The sequence below is a fragment of the Oryzias melastigma genome, linkage group LG7, assembly GCF_002922805.2.
Source record: "Oryzias melastigma strain HK-1 linkage group LG7, ASM292280v2, whole genome shotgun sequence".
Lineage (NCBI taxonomy): Eukaryota > Metazoa > Chordata > Actinopteri > Beloniformes > Adrianichthyidae > Oryzias > Oryzias melastigma.
This window is the reverse complement of record NC_050518.1, coordinates 21,774,178-21,794,783: the sequence shown is the minus strand read 5'-3', so window position 1 is coordinate 21,794,783 and position 20,606 is coordinate 21,774,178. Positions and strand designations below refer to the sequence as shown.

Below are 20,606 nucleotides of genomic sequence, written 5' to 3'. Positions count from 1 at the left end.
TTGAATTGCAAACCTGGGGAAAAGTTAAATCACGATTATTTGGAATTCTTTTTTTTCTTTTTACAGTATTTGCCAACCACTTATTTGCGAATGATCACAAAATGAAATCTATATAACATGACAATGCGGACCAAGGATTAAATAGTCCCCTTTTTGTGAAAAAGTGATCTAAACCAAAACAAATAACAAGATTAAAGTACTAAAAATAGATTGAATATTTATTTCTTTAATAAATAACCATGATATATATATTTAATATTCATACATATTTCCAAAGCTCCCATTTGTGATTTGGTGTAAAAGCACTGAAATAAAGTAGAAGGCACATATGTGATCTTTAGTCAGACTGTTCTTCAGCCTGCAGACCCTGACCCCAATCAGTCAGCGTGAAGGAAGCCCCCTCCCCACACAGACACACGTTCATACCTTCTTCCCACACACCTTGCACACTCACACAGGGATGCAGTCACCCGCCCACACAGCTGATGCCTGATTGTGCTGATGAATCATGGGGGACAATCTGTCCTGGTCACAGTCATCTCCAGTCTGCCAAGTCCCATTTAGCTCCAACTGGTGAACCAGAACCGTCAACAACAACAACACCTAAGCCACCATCCTGCAGACCACTCAAGTTACTTCAGAGTCCGGCCCTGTTCCAGGATGTTCAATGATGTTCCATGATGTTCCATGATGAAGCGACACACATGACAGAAAGAGAAGGATTTCAGGAAGGTTTCAGGCTGGAAAAGAAGAACGACTCCGTTGCTGGTGAGGAGGTCTGATGCTGAGACCTGCTGATGCAGGACGGTTCTGAGCTCTCTCATTTAGTGGAAAAACTCCATCCCCACAATCACAGATGACTTTAATTTGAAATACTTGAACGACATAGAGAAGGACCTCTCAGTTTTGGGCAGAATCATCTAATTAGCCTCAATGTTTTCTTTTAAAGATCAACTAAAAACATATCTTTTTAAAATTGCTTTTTCATAATTCTGTTTTATATTCTGCATTTTACTCTGTATTTTACTGTAAAGCACTTTGTGATTTTTTATCTTGAAAGGTGCTATATAAATAAAGGTTATTTTCTAAAGCTGTCGGTATCTCCAGAGTTTTTCCTGCTCTTTTATTTATTTGTTTATGACTCACCTCCAAAGAAATTAACAGTCAGTTAACTTATAGGAAGAATAAACTTCACTACTTTAGAAAGAATTACTTTAACCAAAAAAGCAAGTGAATTCATATTGAATTTCACATTTAAACTTAATTGGATTAAGAACTGTTTTAAATACTTAGATTCAATTTGGTAGTATATATATATATATATTTATATATATATATATATATATATATATATATATATATATATATATATTTATGGATGTAACTCTAAAGATTACTGTTAAATTTTCCAAGTTTTATCAACAAGCTCACTATCTTAGTTATATTAGTTATTATAAGTTATATTATACACTTTTCCCCACAAGAAGTATAATTTAGATCAAGGAAGAACAAACCTTTATTTAAACCAAAGTGGATAAACAAAGTCATTCTGATCTTTTTGATGTGAAAAGATGAACTCACTGAATAAAAGTTTTCTGTGTGCTAAATCCTTTCGAAGAATTCAGTAATGATATGAACGTCACCCCATCAGGTTTACTTCACTTCTCATGTAAGAACAAGTCCTGTTCAAGAACCGCTGGACCTAGACTGTTTAAACCTGGAAGTAGGAGGATTTTATTGAACTTTCTGCCTAAGAACAGGTCCTGTTAAAAAAAACTAAACATCCTATTTTTCAGGTTTTTCAATAATCCTCCTGAATCTGTATTTCCCTTTTGCAATAACTGGATTTTCTGTTAGCTGTAGAACAGTTAGAATGATTAATAAAGTCATTTTAAAATTAATACGGTTATAAACTTCAAACATAGCATTCAATATTCTTAGAAAATACTCTTTAATTTATGACTTCTTCAGATTCAATTTTATACACATAAATGAAGAGAAATACAATTGTATCCTATTTTTTATAATTTATCAGTGAAGTTGATCAGTTTTACAAAAATATTAGAAATATTCATATTCCTAAAGAGTATGATAGGGTGGAACATTATACCTGTAATATTTATCGTTCATCTTTCCTATCATTCTCTATTTACTATTTGTTTATTTATAATTTCTTATTGACATGCTCTTATAGGTTCCACTCAGAGGTTTCTTTGGTTGAATTATATTATCACACAAAATCATAAAACACAGACAAGCTGACTGTTTCTTTTACTTGTATTAACATGGTTAAAATAGTTTTTTTAGTCATTTAGTTGATAAAAATGTTAGACACGATACTCTTCGTGTCATTAAATTTTTCGTGTCGTCTGTATCTTCTCGCTGCAGCTTCAACACAACTCCACCTCGGACTTCACCTTCTTGGAGCTGAAGACGAACAGCTGCAAGAACTCCTGTTTGTGTGTCCAGAACAATATAAGTGATCTTCGAATGCAGCATCAGACTGAATGTAACCATCGTCTGTCCGCTCATTGTTTGCAATTAAAACGATCATTTTTTGACTCATGAGTGACTGTCAGAACTCTACATATCTGGTGTGTTCATGGAGTTTCTGTATTTGTGTAGAAATGTGTAGCAGAGATCAGAATGTCTAAAGAACTTTATTGTTGCAGCAAAGCAAAGAGCTGCTCTACTTTCTGCTTTGTCGAGAACAAGTACTGCAGGGTGAAGAGCCTGCTGTTTTCAATTAAGTACAACTACCCGTTTATGAGTCGCTAAAAAGGAGCAGCTCGTTTTCTTCCATCTTTTGTGCGTGTCTGTGTAATGAATTAGTGACGGTGCATTGAGAAGCAGCACGTCCAGCTTCATTCTGTTACGCTTATTTTCTCATTCCACTGGAAACTCCACAGAGTAGACGGGTGGAGGGCGGTGAGGAGGAGCGAGCAGGTGTGTTCGTGCGTGTGGGAGAAGAAAATGCACAGTTCTGGGTTTGTTTCTCACATACGTCATGTCGATGATGATAATACAATTATAAAATCAATATAAGGACATGGTACTGGACAACCATCTTAGTTCTAATCTGTCAGACTGAAAAATCCCAGACACAGAATTATAACCGGTAATTATCTCAGTAATTCCATATGTCAATGAGAACTCTTGGTTTAATCAGTGAACAGGAGCTTTATTGTATTTAAAGATGAAGATTCTTCTTCTGTTTTCTCACTGGATCTTTTCTCCCTGAACAAACCTTCCAAATATGTTTTATTGTTTTGTTTTTGTTAGCTTTTTAGCTGTGGGCTAACAACTCCCTTCAGGATAAGAAAATAAACATAAATAATACAAGTTAGCGCAGGTATTTCTTGTGACTCATGGATGTTGGAAACCCCTGCTTTAACCCCTTGATGCAAAATTGATAAAAAATAAACATCAAACCATTTCAAATTTAACCCTTTAACCCCAGAGATATCGCCAGCAACCCCTAAATGACACACGCTCTTTGACTACCATAGCTGCTCGACCGTTCTCACCTGCAACACGCTGCCAAAACTTGTTCAGAAGTGTTACACTTTGCTTCTAAAAGTGCAACTAATATGATTTTTCTTCTTTTTTATGCATTTTCAATGTATCAATGAAATAAAGAGATTTTTAATAGCATAAAGTGCTATATGGTTTCTCAAAAGGAGAAGTTCTAACAAAAATGTTCAGATCATTTACATTGTAAACATTGTTCTGCTTCTCATGGAGGGCGTTCCTGTTTGGCCACTAGGTGGCGATCGTGCTATAGCATTATACCTTATTCCAGAATAAGACAAAAGTATGAGCAAAAAACGATGTTTTAGATCACAAATAGTTAATTAAAAAAATATTTCCTTAAAAAAGTTTGAAAAAGTTTATAAAAATGTTCATTTAGTCAGCGATGTATGTTTAAGTCAACCGAGCGTTAGCATTAGCTGTCCTAAGGGAAATCCCATTAAACGTTAGCGTCAAGCTAGCGGACCTTAGCTTTATGTGATAAATCGATGTATTTCAACCCAGCCCTACTGTCCATCTCTATATATGTCAATGCTAACATTATCAATGCAACAAAAATGGCGAGCAGTTTTGTACAGTTTAAGACGATGAACTATTGGTCTGCAAGTGGATTGGAGCAGAGCAGGAAGCTCGTGGAACCCCAATTTTACGTATTTTTATATTTCAAATGGCATTTGTTTCATCTGCTCCTGATTTACCACAAAATAAATATCCATAAATGGTAAAATGTCATCATGAGAAAATGCGACACGAACATGTTAAAAACGCCAAAAACATCTTTAAAGCTGAAAACCCAGATCTGCACGGAGCGGCAGGGGGAGCAGATTGTTCGAAATGTCATTTGATGCCTTTTATAGAAACTATGAATTAAGTTCTGGAAGATCAGCCTGAGGATGTGAGTTGCCGTAGAAACAGAGTGTATTTGCAGAATCATCAGCACTGGCTTCTCTGCGTGCGCACCGCATCAGCCTGGTGGCTCTTGGGTAAAAATAGAGGACTGAGCATGTGCAGAGAGGGGGAACCAGAGAGGAATAAGGGAAGAGTGCGACTTACAGGAGTTCTGGAAGGTGTGGACCTGCATGTCCAGCAGAGGAAATGATTGTCTGAAGCTGTACGTCACAGAAGTCTTCTTCTTCTGGAAGATCTTTGTCACCTAGAGAGGAGGAGGAGGAGAGGCGGCATCAAAAAAACACTCTTCCTGACACTTATATGCATTTCTAAAAACCCTTATCTACGTGTTTATTAAAGGAAACTGTTTAAAAATGAATCACATGATGATTATATAAGAAAAACCCACTGAGACAACTTGAAACGTATAAAATACAATAAACCAGACATCTTTTTTGAACTGTTCAAAGAATTGACAACAAAATAAACAAAGAAACGTGAAAAAACTTAAATAATTTGACCAGAGAGACATCAGGTGTGTCTTCTGATCATCAAAACAAGTGTCTTCAATCTTTGAAATCATTATTCCTCATATTTAAAGGAGGACGACAGTCTGTGCTGTTTGGTGAGGAGGTGGTAACCACAGTGAACACGGACCACAGGAAGAGAGTTTTCTCAGGAGATAATGAAGGAAATTATAGACGCGTTTGTAATTACAGCTGAACTCATTGTTCAGAGGTTTGAGGAAGAGACAGATTTTAGACACGGAAAACAAACAGCCACAATCAAAGTCCTTTAGTGTAGAGTGTGTCGCTGTTTGTGTTAAAGCAGACAACCCAGGAAGACAACACAGTTCAAAACAAACTATAAGAGCTGTGAGGATTCTGCTCTTGGATTGTATTGATATTTTAGGTTTCTGTCTCTTTAGTGGTCTTGTTTTCAGTTGGTCATGGTCAATTGTTGTTCTCTTGGTTTTGCACTATCTATATTTATTTATTAAAGGGCCTATACCAGAGGTCTGCAACCTGTGGCTCCAGAGCCTCATGTGGCTCTTTTATCTCTCCATGGTGGCTCTCTGGCTGAAGAAAAATTAAATAGTAATTTAAAAAAAATATTGGAGATTAGCAATTATTTTAGCAACATGCTACAGTTTTTGTCTAATTTGTTACCTACTAGGGTTTTTTGGTTAATTTAGAGTTTAGCTTCTATTTTAGCAACCAACATTTTTCACTAATTTAGTTTACTGAAGAATTATATGCTAGTTTGGGGTTCAGCTAATAATTTAGCAACATGCTGATGTTTTCGGCTAATTTGTTATCTACTGAAGTTTTTTTTTCATAATTTAAAATTTAGCTTCTATTTTAGAAACTGGCTAACTTTTTGACTAATTTAGTTTACGAAGAAATGTTGGGCTATTTAGGAGTTCAGCTAGTACTTGAACAACGAGCTAGCTTTTTTTGGGGCTAATTTGACCTCTAATTAAAATTTTTATGCTAATTTGTAGTTCAGCTCATATTTTAGCAATTTGGCTAATTGTTATCTACTGGAGTTTTTAGGTTCACTGAGGAATTTTAGGCTATTTAGGAGTTCAGCTAGTAATTAAGCAACAGGCTAGATTTTTTGCTAATTTGGCCTCTACTAAAGGTAAAAATGCTAACAAAAATCCCTTTTTGCGAAATGATAAATTCTATTTATTTTCTTGCTTTTGCCAAAAATAGACATAGCTCAAATTTATTTAAAAGATAATAATAAAATAAACAAAAAGAAGGTCATGAACGCAAATCCAAATTTCTTAAAGGCCAAAGTAAATTTCTGCGGCTCCTTCTAGATTTTGCTCAGTAGAAAACTTGCCCAAATGGCTCTTTTACTGTTAAATGGTTGCCGGCCCCTGGCCTATACCATAAAAAAATACACTTTTTTGAACTTTTAAGTGTTTTAAACTGTTCATTCCTCACTATAAAGAACCCCAAAGTGGAATTTTGATCCATTCTCACATTTCTGAGTAATCCTCTAGAGGAGGATTTTATTTTTTTTCTGTGGATCTGAATATCTTACCCTGAAGATGTCACTTTCCTGTAAACAGTCTGCAGGACTTCACTCCATTCGCTTTAATTCTTTAAATAACCTCCAAACATCCACACAGACATTACTGTCTTAGAACTAGACAAACTATTTGTATGTTTGTGATGGAGTGAAGATAAGAAAACCAACATTTTTTTAGTTTATTAGCCAACAACGTTAGGAGGCGGAGCTCAAACTGACAGCTTCAAACGGCCGAAAACAGCATCAGATCAAGAAAGTATGCATTGAGAAGAGGTTACCATGAGCAGGTCATTGAACAGGAAGACTTCTCTCTGGTGGACGCCGCTCCTTTGAGCTCTGTTTGGATCGGGAACCTCAAACAGCTGACAGCAGCACACCAGCCTGCGATGAGGCAGAGACAGAACCTGCAACAAACAAACAAAAACACGCCGCTTAATGTTTGGCGTCCTGCGTCTCCAACGGTGCTTTCACTCCACGAACAGCCTGGAAGATCAAAGTTCATCTTCTGTCTTATTTATTGAAATAAAACATAGCTTATGCCCAAAAAATGTAAATAAATGCCATCTTTTTTTCAAAGCAATTTCAATTGCAGACTATAAAAAAGTTTATTTTAGATAAAGCTTTATTACACGGATCTGACAGGGTCTTTCTGATGCTGTGCAGCAGTTTTAAAACATTGTTTTATTTTCCTGACATGAAACTTCGTTCTCTGTGAACTTGAACAGGAAGCAGCTGACAGTGAAAACAAATGTATGTCCACAGCACAGAGACCATTAGTGATACAAGGATGTTATGTAAGCAGCTCTTGCAGGGAATCATTTAGCTGTGAAAACCAGTGGAGATAAATCACCACACTGGCTTATTCTGCTACAAAATGTATGAAAGTTCAAATTGAGCTTTGATGAGTTTTGTAACCAAAGAAAAATTATGAAAGCCTTTTTTTAACATTCAATTCAGCTTATTCATAAACTTTCATTTCACAACTAGGATTGTTTTAGATGCTAGACAAAAAAACAAAACAGAATCAAACAATTTAAAGTCTGACTTGTTCCAAACATTACAGATCAGTTTGACATCAATATAGTTAGAACTCTCTATGAGATCTCACAAATCAGCTGAAATTTGACCTAATTCCTTCTGATTTTGAACCATGCTACCAATAAATAATGCAAAGTATTCCGACCTTGACCCTGACGCACAGACATTTCTCAAGTTTCTCTCGTGAAAGCATTATTCCCCAAATCAAAGCTTTTTAAAGTGATAGAAGCTGCAAGCATTAAGACAAATGTACTTATCCTACATTCACTGACCACTTTATTCAAGAGTACGCAGCTGCAGGTAACATGGTGGACTAACATGGCGGACAGATGGAGCCGATGGACGTCCAACAGAAGTGGTCATAACGTGCACAATGGAAGTCGCAATGCAGAAGTTTTATTTGCTGGTATGGTACTTTTACTAGTGATTTCACTCTATATAATTGTATTTTATGTTTAGCGATCTTTTATATATGGTTGTTGTGTTTATATTTAGCTTCTAATCTAGTCTAAACGGCGGGAGTCTGCGATCTTTGATTGATCGGTGATCTCTAAACAGAACTTCTTTGTTATTTATTCAAGATAATGAATCTTAATTTGCACTTTTATTTTTTTGTGTAACATTTTAAAGTGTTACACATGTCACCATTAGGTACTTTTATTTGATTTTATTTTGTCCTCATTGATTCTTGTTTACTGCTGTGTCCTGAGCCATTTGGTTTTACAACTGAGAGTAACTTGAAATGATTCATGCTGTATTGTCGATTTTTTTTCCCTCAAAAAAACCCAAAAACTTTTATGTATTTTTTCTGTCATTAATTTTAGGTGTACATTTATTATGATAAATTTATATAAACAAGGAAAAAAACTTAATAAAAGTACCTTAATATTTGTATTTCTGACAACTGAAGGAAAAAATCTGCAATCCACGCTAAAGCTAACACAACAACCAACAGACAGCACTTTTGATTCCCATTTATAGAGGTCAACAGATACAAAAAATTAATATTAAGCCTGGTGTAATGTTACAAAAGGATAAATTCTTGTTAAATTTAGCACAACACATGTTTGACACTTTCAAAGTAAACATTTTGGAATGCTGTAGTGATGCAGCGTATAATTATCTCTCAGGTGACAACATTTGATGCTATGAAAACACATGACTAAAAACCTCCATGAATGTTTGGATCTTTTTTTCTGATGTTCGTGTTTTCTGAGAGTCTTACAGGCTTTTTGCCGACCACCATCCTCTCCACAGCCTGAACCTGGGACACGTGGTCATCGTTGGTCCTCAGCTCCCACTTCTGGATCCTCCCGTAAATGGCCACCAGCAGGTCTCTGGGGATGTCCTGCCCATTGTCGACGCCTGGCGACACACGTCACATCATCGTTAGGTTTAGTCTCCCTTTTTTATTTTTTTTGCTGCGCTGCAGCTGCTGGTGGGCTGTTCCCACACGAGAACTGCCCTGATAAATTAGGAGAAAAGCAAGAGCAACCAGCTGAAAACAAAGCTTTGACTCCCCCCGCTGCCAACTTCTGGCTGCAAATCAGCCTCTACAATCGGCTGTGAGGGAGATCTGATAGTTATGAGTGTTGACAACAGCCTGCAGCACTTCTGCTCTTTCCCAGCCAACTGCTGTCTTCACAGCCCGCCTGACTGCGGCATCTCCGGCGAGCTGCCCTGATTCCAAGAGTCAATCCACTGACGCACCTCGTAGGTTTTTGATGAAGTCTTCCAGCTTCATCTTCCTCTCCGGCTTGACGTTGGGGCTGTACATGTCTGTGTTGAGGAGGATGATGGCGAATGCCAGGATGAAGATGGTGTCTGGATTCTGGAACTGGCGGATCAGCACCGGGTTGCAGATGCAGTAACGCTGACTGCACAAAAGGAAGGGAATGTGAGCAGGCTCGGAAAAAAAACCCCCAAAAAGCAGGACTTCAAATCTGCAGCCCAGTTAAATACCTGAAAGCTTCCACCAGACGCTCCACCCGCTGAGCTTCACCCTGAACTTTGATCTGGGCCTGGAACTTCCTCAGAGCATCATCCAAATCCATCCCAGAGAAGTCCATCTCATCCAGGACGCAGCTGCACAGAGAAACCATATTTTACTGAGCTCCTCACATCAGTTTGTTCTGCAGCAACGCTGTAAATCAGGGTGTCAAAAATGACTGAACACTAAAACTAAATTTTTAAAACTTTAAAACTGTAACTTTTTAACATAATTATGAACTAGATATATACAGTAGCATTACCCGTGTTAATGCTAGTGTGAATGCTGTAAACTGAATTTGGCCTCTGAAGATTCTGAAATCGATAGCTAAAAATATTGAAGCCGATAGTTGAAAACGCTGAAGCTGAGAGCCAGCTAAAATATTAGCTAAATGCCAAATTAGCTTAAAAAAACTTAGGTTAGTCAAAACAGCTAGCAATTAGCTGAAAAAAGTAGCTAGACTTTAAAATATCCTATAAACTGAAAAAAGCCTAAATTAGCCAAAACAGCTAGCGTGTAGCTGGAATATTAGCGAAACTCAAAAACAGACTAAAAAAAATCTTAATAAATGCCAAAATAGTCCAAAAAACTAGCAGAATGGCAATTTTTAAAACTTTAAAACCGTAGCTTTTTAACATAATTTTGAATGATAAAAAAGCAGGAATATTATTCCAGAATAAATCAATTTAATAGCTTCCAATATTTACTCTCCATAAATATATATTTTTCCACTATTATAAGATAAAATCGGGGCATTAATAACAATAAATAAAATGATCTGGAGGGCCAGATCCGGCCCCCGGGCCTTGACTTTGACACGTGGTGTAAACAAACACAGTAACGACTGCCAGGTTTGAACCGTGTGAACGCTCCAGCAGAAACTTCTTTATCTGCATTTAGGAGGAACAAGTCTCCTCTCTGTGAGGAACAACATCAGAATAGATCAGGAATGCTCTTTGATTACTAAAAATCTGCCCTTTAAAGAGACTCATAAATAAAACAGCAGCTTCACAGTCCCACTGATCCTCTCTCACTCTGTTCCTTTTCAACTTCAGGACTTGTTAGCTCGCCTTTATTTTTATTTTGACGACTGTTGCATCTGACTGTCGTGTTCAGAGAGATTCAGATCTTCCTCATTTTTCTGAGCTCAAGTCCTAACAACAGATCTGTTTCATCGTGTCTAACAAACCAAAATGCGTCTTAGAAATAAAAAAAAGATCTTAAAATGTATTAAAATAGTTTTTTTTGGTGGTTCTGATGTCTCACTTCTCTCCATTAACGTTGGATCAGAGAGGAGAACTGATGTGTTATTTTTTATGAATACCTTTGAATGCAAAAATCTCACCAAGTGTTTTTGTCAAGTTTCCAGTTTGAATATCTTATTGATATGAGACAAAACTAAACAATAACTTTCTTTAGAGATCTAACGACTCGTTTAAAAGTGATAAATCTTGAATTTTATGACTTTTTCTTAAGTCATTTGATTTTAATCCTATTTTAAGGAATTTCTCTATCGAAATAAGGTTTTTAATATAAATAATATTAAAACATGTTTGCTTTAAGAAACAGACTTGGTTGATTAAAAATATAGTTTAATTTGGCTCATAATTTACATATAGTTTTTTTTTAAAAATGTATGTTTCAAAGTGTAGTTTTAGTTTTATTTTAAAATGACTTTGATTTATGGTGCTTTAAATGGGATATTTTCTGAGGAATACACGCCTATTCTAACACATAATATTTCCAATTACCAAAGCAAAATACTTAAATGTGAGGGTTTTACTGCTGATTTCAAGATTTAATTTTTGTAATGAAAAGACAGGACATCACAACATATTTTAAGAAATCTTACAAAGAGAAATTCTACCAGGCAGAATTTTTTTGCTAATAACAAGATTCAGTGTTTCTATATTTTTAAACTTGTTTATAGAAATAAATTTTTTCCAGTGCAGTTTGTCGTCTCTGAATCTTAGTCTGAAGGTGACTGAGACCGTGCAGTAAGTGATCAGTGACAGATTAACCAATTAAAACAAGATTTCAAGGAGAAAAAGCGTGTTTTTTCTCCTTGAAAATCTGCTGGAATTAGCTGTATTTATGTCATTTTAAAAAAATCCTTCAGGTTTTATCTGGATTTATCTGCAACCTTTGATTTACTCAAAACGTCTTAGATTCCAGACTAAAGCCTATATTGCCAGCAGACAGGACAGGTCTATATTTTGTGAACCTTTGTGAGGTCACTGTTGTGAATTCTTCAGGGAAACACTTTCTCCCGATGAGCTGCACTCACTTCAGCACATCCTTGTTGAACTGCTGCCTGCTGCCCAGGAACTCCCCGATCATCTGCCGGCTCAGTCCTTTCCTCTCCAGGATGAACCTGGCGATGCCCACCGGAGTGTCCGACACGAAGCCCCTCTCAATCAGGTACTGGATCCCCTTTTCCGGCTTCCTGTGGACAAGCAGGAAATCAAGCTTTACATTTTCTCAAATACTTTTAAAAAATGTCTGAAAATGTCACCATGTAATTAAACTGTCAGTCTGTAGTCACATTATCTCTATTAGATGAAAAGAAAAACCAACATTTCTGTGTAGCTGTTTGGACTGTTTGCATTTTACACGGTATAGCCAAAAAAAAGACAAATTTTAACAGGAAAATGCAGCATATTTACATTTTAGGCCTAAATATATTTGACACAATTTTGTAAAACATTTTGCAGTACAGATGTTCACATTCCATGATCTGCAGGCCTGTGTGAAAATATGCTTTTGTTTTAGAACAAATAAACATTTCAAGATGAAACAATGAGTAAATTTGGAGAGAGCGTGAAACCCGGATGACATTTTTTTCTAGTTTTTACCCATCATTCCTTTGTGAGGTTTTCTGGAGGTTCTGCATTAAAAAGAAGGACACGTCCAATCCAGGGATTAAAATTCTCCAAGTTGAAGCTGCAAAAATAAGTTGTGAACTCAAGAAGAAAAAAAATCAAAAAATCTGTGCATTTATTCATGAACTATATTTTGTTAAATAAAGAGATTTCTTCTCTCAATAGAGGGGGGTTGAGGTCATGTCCTGTCCCTCAAATACAATCATGTTTGGACATCTTTGTCTAAAAGACTACAGGTCCTGTTAACAAAAGCAATGAACTAGTGAAAAGGACCTGGAGGCTCAACAGTAGTTCTAGATAGAAATAGTCCAATTACTAGACTAAATAAGAGAACTTTCGTTAGTATTTGATCGGTTGTTGACCTGATAACATAACATCTATACCTGGAGTCTGCAACCTTCAACACTTGAAGAACCATCAATTTCTCGCCAACCAAAACCCAGCAGGAGCCACAAAGTCTTCACTCACCCTTTGGGAAAATAAGATACTAATTTATATTCATGTTTTTGCTACTAACAAAATACATTTAAATGAACTATTGTGTTTTTTGCATAAATAAAATACAAAAATGAAGAGAAAATGTTTTTTAATATGAAATAGTTTATAACTTTTAGAGCTTTGCATGACTTCCTTTCAAAATAAAAGACACCCTAAACCATAGGTTCATGTCAATCCAGCAAATGCAGTCAGAAAGTGTAAAGTCATCAATGATAACAGCAAAGGAAATGTTTATTTTACTGTTTCTGGTGCATTTCAGCCACATATTAATAAATATAACCAACAAAAACTGAGTTAGAGCTAATGAAGTGACCCCTACCATGTAATAAAATCATGAAGCACACTTTAAAACTTTGAATTTGTTCAGAAAGAGAAAATCTGCTTTATAGTCCAGTGGATTATAAATTCTTGTAGTTTAAATTCTGGCTGTGTTTACTGACAATAAATTGATTTTCTGTGATAAATGAAGATGAAAATGGAATCCAAATTATGCTAATAAACTCGAAAGGATTGCTGGAGAACTAAGGTAACTGTTTTTAGGATCCTCGTTGAACGATTGATATTGTTCTTTTACTGTTTGTGAATGAGTGAATAAAGTTTATTTACTTTTACTACTATTTTTATTTACTTACTTTCTTTTACAGTTACTTTTTTATATTTTTAAAAACATTTTATTTTAGCCAAAAGGCCACAATAGAGGGGTAAAAGAGCCACGTGTGGCTCCGGAGGCGCAGGTTGTAGACCCCTGGTCTAAGCAGACAGCTCATAAATCCTTTGATTTATGACGTTTACTTTGTGGATTAAAAAAGAGAAACAGGAGAGAAGTCCAGTGAGGTGCCTTTATTTATTTATTTTTTTTATTTGATACTATTGGAGCCACAAGGTTGCAGAACACTATAAAACATGTAAGAAAAGCCTTGTTAAAAAGGCTTTCTGACAAGTTCAGAGAATCTGAAACTTTGAATAGAAATGTGTCCAAAGGAACATGTTAAAAATTATTAGAAGATGGTCTAAGCGGTTTGCACAAAGGGAAGTCCCTTACTCTTTATTTTGGGAACTCCACTGGGGATGTTTGCAGATTGTTACAAGCAGCTGAGTGTCAGAGCAGTTTCGGTTGGACAGTTACAGCTCACAACCAACTGAAGCCAAAATAAAAAAGCCTGCCAACTACTGAATACTTTCTTTTGCAAAGAAGGAGAGATCTGCAGCCCTACAAGAGTTCGGTTGGTTCAGAAATGTGGATCAAAATCCAGAATTACGAGATAAAAATCCTCAGAATCCCCAAAGAGCCTTAGTAAAGACACCAGGATTACTATCTACTTACTACACAATATCCAGAAATATTGTGTAGTAAGAAATGTAATTAAAGTATAACAGACCTCTTGTTTTCTAAAGGACAGGAATCTAAATTTAAAAAAAAGCACTTCAAGTCAAAAAATCTAATTTGTTTTAAGATGTTTCAAAGTAAGGTTTATGTAATTTTAAAATACATTTTTTTTACTTGAGTCTGACGATCTGAACTGTGTTCACAACTAGTCATGTGATTAATTTAGTGCGATTAATTAATCGAGATTGTAATTGATTAATCGAATGAATCAATTTTAATAAAAAATTTTAACCCATTAAATGCTGTAAAAAGCCTAATTTTGAGGTATTTAAGACATTTGTGACATTCTGTACAATATCAAAATAAAACTAAAAAGGTTGCTTTATTAATTTTTTTCTATTATAAAAGACTTCCAACGTTTACTTTGACACCATCAAAAGGTATTTTTTTTATCTTGAACAAATAACAAAATAGAAAAAAATGCATTAAAGCCGTTGACATGACAATGTGATGCACCATATATTAAACAGTCCGCTTTTGTAGGGAGCAGACTATTTCCTGGTGGGGAAGGGGAGTGGACTATTTCCTGGTGGAAACAGCAGACAACAAATTGGGAGAACTGGTTTAAACATGGATTATTAAGCAAAGGCAGAAAGGTGCACGTGTCTCCAGGAAAATGATCTGCATTAAAGCAAATAGGATTTTTGATATGGAGATTTATTGGAACAAGTTCTAATATGTTTTCTTATATTTATATTTTATTGTAAAAGACCATAGTATGAGCAGAATAAAATGCTCCTCCAGGTGTGCAAAACATGGAAGTAGCCATTCTAGGCAAAAATGAGATTAGCGCAATTAAAAAAAAACTTCTGTCATTTATTGATCGCAATTAACGTGATAATTTGACAGCCCTGTTCACAACCTATACTGTTGTATTTATGTAAGCTCTTTTTTTTTGAAACATTGAGAGAGAACTGGACTGGGTGACTCCTGCCCCCTCGTGTTGTAGACAGGAAGTAGCCACTAAATCCAATTTTATCATTATATGTTTTTTCTGTAGTGCAAGTTATTCAAGCTATAAACTGGCCAATCAGAGGCCTCAATAAAAGTGGGTGATCTCATGTTGAACGGTCAAAATGTTTAATTGACAGATTCTCCCGAGCTCGTTGGAGTGGTAGGGGTGTGGCCTTCCAACAAGCTCACTCCTGATTGGAAGCTGTGGTTGCCATAGAAATATTGACTCAGACCGACTCGAACAATCACTCCTAACTGATGACGTCTGGCTCCAAAATGGTGAATGAAGTGACTTCATTTAGTTGGAGCCAGAAGTAAGCCATTTTTTATGGGTGATGTCACACTCACTCTGTCCAGTTCTCATATACAGTCAATGTGTTCATTCTTTAAAACACACAGCAATGTCACAGAGAATCCAAACATGATCTCAATCCCAACATAATTTAATAACCAGTTATTGACTTCATGTTGTAATTTTTGATCATTTGAGTAACTGAGAGATGTCTGTATAGGGTTAGATGGTGAAAGACTCACTTGTTGAACAGGTTGAGTCCGATCCGGTACTGCCTCCGCTGCACCACATCATTGTTGAAGGCGGGGGAATCCCAGCTGTGGCGGCTCTCCCTCTGATAGGTCTGTTTCCCCAGCGTGGCTCCTCCCACAGGCTCCCGCAAGCTGTCGCGCGACGAGGAGCCGGAGCTGCAGTTGTTGACGGTGGTGTCGTCGTTGGAGTTGGTGGTAGTGGAGTTGACGCTCTCGTTGTCTCCGTCTGAGCACAGCAGGTGGTGGTGGTGCAGGTGAGGGTGGTGGGCAAGGTGCTGCTGCTGGGCCTCCATGTTCTGAAGCACCGAGGATGAGGAGGAGGAGAGCGGGGAGGGCGTGAGCGGCGGCGGTAGCGGGGAGAGAGGCGTGAGGGGGGGCACCGGGGAGGGCAGCGGGGACGACGGGGGCTCTGCGTAGGAGTGGGGGAAGTGGTGGTGTTGGTGGTGCAGGTGGTGGTAGTGGTGCTGGGCGAAGTGCTGCTGCATGTACGGGCTGCCGCCGTGGTGCATGTGCAGGATCTGAGGCTGGTTGTACTGCGGGTGGTGGTGCAGGATGGTGGGGAGGTGTGGGATGGTTGGAGGGTGGGGATGCGGGTGTGGGTGGGGATGCTGGAGCGGATGGGGAAGCGGGTGCGAGGGCAAGGTCCGGGCCGACGGCATGGGCAGGGGGACGTTGGAAGGGCTGCGGGTCTGTCCCTGCGCCGTGGCGACAGAGCGGCCGTTCGGTTTGTGCTTGATGGTCCCGTGAGGAGAGTCGGTCTCGCTGCTGCCTCCGCCTCCTTCACCTCGCTCGTCCTCGCCGCTTTCTCCTTCACCTCCTCCTCTCCCTCTGTCTGATCCTTCTCGTTCAGCTCCTGACGGCTCCTGCTCATAAATCAGACGACCAATAGATCCTCTTTCCGACCTGCACAGGAAGAAAAATCAGTAAAGCATCACTACTACTTACTTTTTATATTTTCATCTCTCTAGAAATGTTTTCAATCTTTTTCATTTTGAAAAAAAGGAGTAGAAAAAATATGCCTACAGTCAAATTTAGAGGGCTTAATTTTATATTTTATTTTTGCCTAATTAGGGGTGTGTTCTTAAACCTGAAGCCAAACAGGAAGTGTAGAATGTAGCAGTTCTTTTGATGATCGCTGGTTGCAGAGAGAATTTTCCCATTGACTGCAACTCCCAAAACTAAATGTATATACAACCTGGAATCAAATCTTTTTTTAAGTAAAGCCACTTACTTCCTGTTCACGATAACTTCTACTTTTACTAAGAATACATGTTTGAATTTCAGTACAGCTCACATTTTTTGCATTAAGAAGGCCATGTTTGATGCCATAAGGGCCTTCAGCTAAACTTCTAAGTAATCTAATCTAATCGTACTGACTGTCCATTTTTATATTATTAAGGTGGAGCGAATAAATTCCACTAATTTTAAGCAACAGCATTATCAGTCAGAATTCTATGTGCAACGTCAGACATCATTGCTCCGCTCACTGTATTTTGTCTTTGGGTGTCTTCCACTGAAGTGAGTTAAAACCAGTCCTGTATGTTGTTGATGAAGATTCTTATTTATCCAGGTGATGCTGTCCATACTGTCAGGAGTCAGCGCTCTGTCTCCCCCTCTGGTCACAGGCAGGAAACCGTGACCGTGTAGTGTTAAACTCCTGAGTTTTAACACTACATCTCCCAGCAACCTCAGCTCAGTTCCTGGATGCCGCTCAGCTAACACTCATTGACAATCACCCACAGAACACTTAAGCACTACTCAGAGCCTGACGCAGAGCGAAGTATTGTTAGTCCCACCTTGCATGTATTACCGAGCGTTTCTATCTGGACCTGATCTTCTGTTGCTGACCCTGATTTATCTCTGATTGCTTGCTGCCTGCCCTGACCCTCGTCTGGACCCTGACTCCTCTACTCTCTTCTTGGAGGATCCCATGCTTGTGATTGACTTCTGCCTGTCTGACCCTGATTTAGCTTTGTTGACTTTCAGCTGCGGTTAGTTCCTGTCTGAACTAATAAACCTGCTGCATATGGAACCAGCTGTCTGTCTGCCTGTTTGTGACACTTTGCTTCTGGACCAGAGAGTATCAAACTCATGTTGGTTCCAGGGCCACATTCAACCCGTCAACTTATCTGTAACTTTGTTTTTTTCTCAGTTGAAATAAATGCCTCCAATAACCTAGTAGCCTAATCACTTATTATTATTAGAGCTATTCTTATTATTTTCTTTTCCCAACGACATTTTGGTAGCTGCTGTGTCACACCTGATATTTTTTATATAAACCTAACAGGCTGGCAGGGAACCTAACTGCATCTAACCCAGACGTGGCACACTCGAAAAGAAATGTTCTTTATTTTTTTGATCTCTTGTTATGCCGGTATTTCTTTTCCTTTGCTTCCCCTAGTGGTGGAATCGCGCATTGCGGCCATTTCTTTAAATAACCATAACTTGCCACAGGAATGGGCTAGAATGGACTCGTTTTTTGACATCCCTGACTTATCTGTTGAAGACACTTCTTTCTAGAAGTCTCCGTTTGGAGGGCTAAATGTAGGGGCAGGGAGAGGGGCAGAATTCTGATTCCACACTCTGCAATTTTCTCCACACTGCCCCCTGGTGTTTGGAGGCCAGCAGTTATAAAGACTATGAATGTCATACAGTAAAGGGAGGATTCCAGTCTTCAAGGGCGGGGTGAGATGCAAAGAAGACAGACTGTAAATGACACCCTCCCACTGACCTGTCACTCATGTCCACAGAGCTATCACTGGGTGGCTCTATGGTGAGAACTGGAAGATGTCCTCCTCCTCCTCCTGCTGCCCTCACTCTGTACTCCCCTCTACACTCGGTGCAGGGGGTGCTGCTCCTCCGGCTGGCGTTGCTGCCCCCCTCCGTCTCTCGGCTGTCCTCTCTTCCCCCTGCGCCTCCGCCTCCCCAGTAGTCTGTGTCGGAGCTGGAGGCCGGTCGGGAGAGCGGCGAGGAAGGAAGGCAGCCATCATCCATGTAGAGGGTCACGTCACTGAAGGAGGTGGCAGTGCTGTCCTCGTGCATCGCAGCACCTCCTCCCCTGATGCCTTCTGCCCGGCCAGCGGGGCGTCGGGACGACGTGTTGGTGTTCCTCCATCCACACTGCCTGTAGTCATCGTCGTCTTCCTCTTCTTCCTCCTCCTCTTCTTCCTCATCTCCCTCTTCCTCGTCATCGTCGTCCTCTCCTTCTCCTCCAACGTCCTGAGAGTCCTCGCGTCCAGACTGGCAGGTGAGGGAGTCGTCCATGGAGTCAGCCAGGGACTTGACCTGCAGCGACACGGACGTTCTTAACAAAGAAGCAGAGACGGTCTGCAGAGCAGAGCCCAGGATACATTTATCGCAACTCGTAGAAAGACACGGTAGGCCACGGCGTAACTTGGTAGGACTGTAAAAAAACGGATACTTGACACAACTACACAAAACAATTACATCAAGAAGCCAATTACCAAAAATGTGTTCACCTGCTTTGAGAAAGAGTCCTCCACGTCCCCCGTGTCCTCCGAATCCTGCGGACCTGCTGGCCCCTGACCCTGTGACGGTCGCTCGTCAAATGAGTACTGCACGCACAAAGGAAACGGCTGCTGTCACACTACAAACTCGGGCAGAATCTGGCGTGTCAGATGAAGGTTGTGTTCCAGTGTGAGCACCTGCATCCTCATGTTGGACAGGATGATGCGGCGGGTCATTCTGCTCTCCGAGGCTGAGCTGCGGAGTCGCTCAAAGTTCTTCTTCATGCGGTAACGCCTGAACGCCGTCTGGATTGTCCTCGCCGCCCGCCTTGACACAAACTGGCCCCCGTACTTCCTCTCCAACATCTCCACCTATCAAAATAAACAGAGATACTAGCCAAACCATGAAAAATCCACTTTTTGAGCTTTAAAGTGTATAATACTGTTCATTCTTCTCTATAAAGACCCTGAAGTGGTATTTTGATCCATTCACGCATTTCTGGGTAATCCTCTAAAAACCTGCACTCTCAGCAGCAGCCCCTCCCATACCCAAGAAAACAAGCAGGTCCTCACATGCTGATGTCACAAGTTGAGAACCGCCCCCTCCAGGAAGAGTCTGCTCCGCCCCCAGGCTAACACAAAAACTTTTTCGTAAAGCTAGAGTTGATCAGCTAGCTCTGCGAACCCCCACCCCCAGCTTGTGCACAGTCGTGCAGACACCAGCTGTCCGTGTTGTGAGACAGTTTACCGATGACCAAGAACCACTCATTTGATTTAGCGTTCAAACTACATATAGTGGCATCCACCAAAAAACATCCTGGTCGGAAATCTACACGACATGTTGGGATGAATCCTGAACGTATCTGAGAATGGTGCAAGCAGACGGGGATAATGGGAAGTTGGCAGGAGAGGTGGGAAGAGGGAGGAGACTATTTCCTGGTGGGGAAAGGGAGCAGACTATTTCCTGGTGGAAACCGCGGACGACGAATTGGGAGACCTGGTTTAAACATGGATTATTAAGCAAAGGCAGAAAGGTGTGTGTGTCTCCAGGAAAATGATCTGCATTAAAGCAAATAGGATTTTTGATATGGAAATTTATTAGAACAATGTTCTCATTATTTCAATAAATCCTGAAATGATCATCTGCTGGTGTCTACATTTGTTGACCGAATTTCACCCCAAAATGAACACATTAGCCATCACTATTTTGTCCGTTCCAAATTTTGGGGACAAACGTCCGGGGCTGCACAGTATATATGCACAGTATATACATCAATAAAAAAAAAGGATGCTTACTGTTTTGCATCAGAGACCTGACTGCAGTCTAGTTTTGTAAATCCAGATCAGCCTAAAACACATTAGCATTTTTTTTTTGTTCTGTTTCT

At 39.2% G+C, this 20,606-nt stretch overlaps 1 protein-coding gene across 1 annotated transcript in view; it reads right to left on the bottom strand.

Moving 5' to 3' along the window:
* LOC112158869 (IQ motif and SEC7 domain-containing protein 2) overlaps positions 1–20,606 on the bottom strand; it is a gene marked incomplete at its 3' end in the record, with an annotated part of 166,813 nt that overhangs the window by 3,921 nt on the left and 142,286 nt on the right. The window contains 10 exon segments of the mRNA XM_036212883.1: positions 4,585–4,684; positions 6,741–6,866; positions 8,726–8,865; positions 9,211–9,377; positions 9,463–9,585; positions 11,778–11,936; positions 15,746–16,657; positions 18,486–19,039; positions 19,234–19,329; positions 19,420–19,593. Of these exon segments, the coding sequence (XP_036068776.1) occupies positions 4,585–4,684; positions 6,741–6,866; positions 8,726–8,865; positions 9,211–9,377; positions 9,463–9,585; positions 11,778–11,936; positions 15,746–16,657; positions 18,486–19,039; positions 19,234–19,329; positions 19,420–19,593 (2,551 nt within the window).